We start from the raw sequence: 6,065 nt of genomic DNA on the forward strand, positions 1-6,065 counted from the left end.
TCTCTTAAAAGACCCCTTTTTTTGAAAATCTATGAGCAAAATCGAGGGTTTTTTATTTTAATTAGCAAAATCTAGCATTTTTTTACGCAGTCGTCACTAATTGATTAAGTAACGATCGATTTTGCAAAATAAAGACTTTAAAATACACGTCATGCATCTATTGATTATATTTTTTGTTTGGCTAGGGTGAGGTGGAGGACGACAGTCACATCGGTATTGTTATCTTGGATTTTTTTTTTTAATATTAGTCCCTCAAATCTTCTACATTTAAAGCAGTCCCACAAGTCTTGGTCTTTTAGAAATAGCACCCCAAAAATTATAAAACAGAACCCCAATAGTCTATCAGCAGCAGTCTACACACGATGTCTTGACAATCTTATTAATTTACAGTTGCTTAAATAGTGAAGGATAAGGAATCGAACACAAAACCTCACGCAAACAAACACTCCAAAAATAGTAAATCTTGCGAGAAACAAACACTCAAAAAAATGTCCCCAAAAGCCAAACCTCAATTTCCGTGCTCCTTTTAAAAGAAGTAGAACCATCCCGAAACAACACGTCCACCTGTCCCTAGAATCTAGATTCCCTGAACCATGCAGTGCACAGTCCATCATTCGGGTCGGATCCAAATGCATAACATGGTTCGGTTACAGCCTCAAATGTCATAGTCCGCGTACCGCGTGATCCACCAAATCAGAAACCCCGTCCCGTCTATTTTCATTTTTGTAAGCCCACCGAATCAGATCGAACACAAAGCCTCAAGCAAACCGCCACTGGCAATCTCAGACGAGGAAAGCCAAAACCCTAACCCTAAAATCCCCCAAATCATGGCATCGTCTCGCGTGATGGCGTCGTCCTCCTCCGCCACCTCCGGCATCACCCGGCAATCCTCCATCTACTCCCTCAAATCTCTCGGATCCATGAATATCGACGAACTCTTCCGCAACATCGACGCCGAGGGCTCCAGCGGCGGTGTCGGCAGCGGAGCGCCTCTCCGAGACGATGTCGAGGCAAGGGAGCGGTCTATGGAGGGAAGATTGACGAGGCGGCGAGATGACGCGTGAGGATTTCTTTGCTAGGCTGGGCGGTGACGGAGGAGGACGTCAAGGTCCCGATTGGAGAAATCGGGTCGGGTCGGGTCGGGATTGTGGATCCGATAAGGGGAGGAGGGAGGGGGAGGAAGAGGGACAATACGATGGATCCGGCGGAGAGGGCGGCGTTGCAGGGGAAGAAGAGGATGATCAAGAATCGGGAGTCGGCAGCGAGATCTAGAGAGAGAAAGCAGGTAATTTTCAATTATTTTTTTTCGTTTTTTTTGTAAGCTTAATTATATAAAATTCAGTTATCAGTGTATTTTAAATTGAATTTGGTGGTTTTGAATTTGGGAAGTGGGAATTTTATTGAGTGATGATAACTGGGCAGGTATTTGCTATTTCTAGTATGAGAATACTTATTTCCATTGACGAAAAGGCTTGTGTCAACCGACATGCTTTTTATTACTAGTTTTATGCACGTGCAGCGCACGTGGTTAAATATCAAAATATTTTTCTTCATTACTATAAATAAGTCAGATTCATCTTGAGTCAAATATGTAAAATTGAATTATTAGATTTAATATTTTCATTACTATAAATAAGTCAGATTCATCTTGAGTCAAATATGTAAAATTGAATTATTAGATTTAATATTATTTTTATTTAAATATTATTAAAAATAATTATTAGATTTAATATTATTTTTATTTAAATATTATTAAAAATTAATGTAATAGATTTTTAAGCTAAACTGGGAAGAATATACCTAATTGGGATATCGTAATTGTTATTATGAACTATAGTTATAGCAATAAAGAAATCACATTGCTTATTGCATTGGAAATAGAATTGCACATCATTTTTGGATATTATAAGCTTAACTGGGGCATCTTAATTGATTTCTTAAGAAAAAATATCAATTGACATAATAATATCTTCAAGTAGAATACTAAAAGAAAATAAGTCAAATTAATATTATATGTCATATTCCAAACTCTACTGATCCTAAGCTGTAATATGTAGTCAAGCATGAATAACAATATCATTATGAACTATTGTTCTAGTAAAAAATAAACCACATTTCTTATTACATTGAAAATAAAATTGCACAACACATTGAGACATTATAGGTTCATGTTGTGTAATAAACTATCTCAACAGTAATCATTAAAAAAAGTATGACAAACATGATGTGTGTGTGTGTATAAACCATTTTGAGTAAGGTCCTTTAGGTGAGAAAATGTTGTATAGTGGTTATGTAATCCAAAACCCAGAGAATAAATTTCTACAAAGGAAAACCATATGTCATATTACCATTAATTTATGAATACATATGAGCAATGCAGATAGTTAGATAGATTAGCGTATATTTTCATGAAAATTCAGTAGTAAACGACCAACTATAATCATTATCACAATTATAATAAAAATTAATGATATTCTTTACTAACTTGATACTCGTAATTATGGAATAAATCTTGAGTACGAAATTGGAATTGAGATGGTATTATCCTGTAGGTAAAGAAATAAGTATCAGAAAATAAAAAATCATAAAAATTATTTTAGAAAATATTAACGCACAATAGTTTAGCACAATTAGAATTTATTTTTTAAAGGTGATATATAGATAATATGGGCCTTGGTTAATTTAGGAAATCAATAGGAGATGTCATGCAAAACTGGAAGTATGATGGGGCTTAACTGCAAAACTGCACTTGTAAGTTTGGGCAGTGTATGAGCAGAGTATGGATAATGTCTTTGAGTGATAGAGAGTATTGTATAAGATTGAGAACTTATTTATATATGTCGACATATATGCTAGAGGGGTCCATTTGGAAAATATGGAAGATTTGGCGAGTTTTGTGCAAAATGCACTTATGAATTCTAAAAAAATTGAATGTGGATGGTCAAATATCTTGATTTTGCATTTTATTTTTATTTATTTACTATATCATGGTTGCAAAAAGTTTATACTTATCGTAATAAATACAATATTTATAGAATACGTCAATTGGATGTTACATTTGTTGTAATATATGAAATTGATAGAATACTTAGCGGTTTCTATTTCGATTGCCCCTTTTTGATTCTTATAATCAGGCCATCATGTTGAAACTGATCAATGCTTATTAATAAAAGTTCAAAATTACCATAATAAAAATAATATTATATAATACATCAATTGAATGTTACATTATGTAGACGAAAGATAAATGGATTAACTACAAAAATAATATCTGAGTTTGTTCATGGTTAATGCTTTTATTTCTGTAAGCTATCAATGTGGTGTGCTTCTACTATTAATAATTCCACACATTTCAACTTGGGTTGCTTATGCATTTAACAAGCTTAGGACTGAAGATGGCAAAAGAGAATGCAGATTTGTTTAGAATCTTAGATGGCAGTTGTCTGCAACAGGTGTATCAACTTTCTAATTAAAGTTACTTATTGATATGTTATTTTCTTAGGTAGGCATCACTCAAGTTATATTGAAATTAGTCCGTTAAATCATAAAATTGATATTAGATCCTCTTCTTTATAAGTTTTTTTTATTAATTCAGAGGTGTTTAAAAATTAGGTTTTTTATTTCCCAATTAATAGTTTTGAATTTTTAAAGGTTTTCTTCATAAATTTCAAAAAAAATTAGTTATGAGATATTGAAAGATGTTCGTCCATTAAGAGACTCGTAAGTCGTAAATAACCCTAATTTTAACACATTCACAACATAGAATATACCTTTAGTTACATAGGTAATAACCAAACATGTTGCATTGTGTATTCTGCTTATGAAATTAAAAACATTGTAAAGAGATACGTTCATAAACTAATTATTAACCTATGCGCCATGCATGATTAAAGATATTGAGTAGATAACAATGGAATATTTTATATTCTATAAAATATTTATATTCTTGTAGATTAATATAAATATTAGGACATTTAGTTCACGTGGCTCTTCTAACAGGCACCATTAGATCACAAAAATTAGGTTAATATAAATTAAGGGACTGTAGGTTAATGGGGGGGCTGCTATGAAATTGATTTAAGTTAGAATTCTTTGGGGATCTTTTTATTATCTTAATTGAGTTGATATTTAATTTATGATATTATATAACCTCATCCATGTGTATATGGAAGCATGAAACTCTAGGTTCCCACAAGATTATCGTGGCCACCGAGCTCCTGTGTGCAGTTTTCGCAGAAAACCCCTAACCTTTTATATTTGCAAGCAAGCCTGTATGATCTATCTATTCCTATAAATAAATATATTTCTAACCATGTGCATAATTTTATCTATTAATTGAAACCTATTTTTATGTGATTAATTCTTAATCGTGCTAATAAAAATATATTGTTATAAAAAATTGACAAGTATCACTAACAAAATAATTATTAATCTATTTATAACAGTAATACGACATACTTGTTGAAGAAGACACTAACAAAAGAGGTTTTGAAATAAGGGGACAAATTGTTATAAATAATTGATAAGTATCACTAAAGAATAATCATGAAGATAAAAGGAACATACATGTTGAAGGAGATGAAGTTACTATGAAGATTGTGTAATTTTTTTGTTTATATATACGCATGAGTTGTTGCACGTGATATGATAACAATTACAATTAGAGTTCTCTTTGTATAAAATTGTAAATTGTACAATTTTTGGATTAGAATTGTTATAAATAGAATATATGGTCTTATCTATCATTAAATACAATTGAAAATTAGAATTTGATTAGGATTAAGATAGTTCAAACTTTAAAGTTCACAAGTAATTAGGATTAGAATAAATACAAACTCCCATAAACTAAAAAGGATATGAGACTTATCCAAGACTGTAGCTTTCATATGTGGGTTGATATTTAATTTATAATATTATATAACCTCATCCATGTGTATATGGAAGCATGAAACTCCAGGCTCCAGCCAACGAGATTACTGGGACCACCGAGCTCCTGTGTGTAGTTTTCGCAGAAAACCTACAACCTTTTATATTTGCAAGAAAGCCCCTATGACCTATCTATTCCTATAAATAAATATATTTTTAACCATGTGCATAATTTTATCTATTAAGTCCAATCTATTTTTATGTGATTAATTCCTAATCTTGCTAATAAAAGGTAAAAGAAATTAAGCAAATACAAGCTAGTAAATAACTAATATCATAATTGAATCAAATACACAATATTACTAAAGAAAAATAACGAAGACAATAATACGACATACCTGTTGAAGAAGACACTAACAAAAGAGGTTCCGAAATAAGGGGACAAATTGTTATAAATAATTGACAAATATCACTAAAGAATAATCATAATCATGAAGATAAAAGGAACATACATGTTGAAGGAGATGAAGTTATTACGAAAATTGTGTAATTTCTTTGTTTATATATAGGCATGAGGTGTTGCATGTGATAGGATAACAATTACAATTAGAGTTCTCTTTGTATAAAGATTGACTTATCCAAGACTGTAGATTAAATACAAACTGAAAGCATCCCATAAACTAAAAAGGATATGAGACTTATCCAAGACTGTAGCTTTCGTTTGTGGTTCTTCAATATTACACTATAATCCCATCATAGTTCCCAATTAAAAGCAATGTTTTAAATGTCGAATGTCGGGTTTATGTCGGTCGACCAAAATTCATGTCGGATAGCGAAAATCGGGGATATATCGGGGGACATAAAAAAATATCGGATTATCATATCGGATAGGTTGATATAATATCATAAATGGAATCTTCACATACTTGATAATTATATTATCTAAACATATGAAAAAGTACATAACTTATTGATGTTAGGATCACTAACCAATTGTAGACACCTGATTTTCGAGTCGGGTTTTTCAAACTTGACCCAATAAGTTTAAAACCGTTTTTTCTGAAATTTGGCCGATTTTTCTTGGCCGCAATGGCGCCCGACATACCTGATATTTTCCGACATGTCCCCGACATGACCTCAGAAACGCAATACGCATTGAAATGAAGGATATCATGACGGCTAGGGTATAAAACAGCCAT

The 6,065-nt window shown here is 32.0% G+C and overlaps 1 protein-coding gene across 1 annotated transcript in view; it reads left to right on the plus strand.

Moving 5' to 3' along the window:
• Positions 729–6,065, plus strand: part of LOC109836561 (G-box-binding factor 4-like) — a 42,419-nt gene continuing 37,082 nt past the window's right edge. Inside the window, exon 1 of the mRNA XM_020404489.1 lies at positions 729–1,285. Within this exon, the coding sequence (XP_020260078.1) occupies positions 1,196–1,285 (90 nt within the window). The 5' untranslated portion in view covers positions 729–1,195. The remainder of the gene's footprint in view (positions 1,286–6,065) is intronic.

This window comes from Asparagus officinalis, chromosome 4 (assembly GCF_001876935.1).
Source record: "Asparagus officinalis chromosome 4, Aspof.V1, whole genome shotgun sequence".
In the NCBI taxonomy this organism is placed as follows: Eukaryota; Viridiplantae; Streptophyta; class Magnoliopsida; order Asparagales; family Asparagaceae; genus Asparagus; species Asparagus officinalis.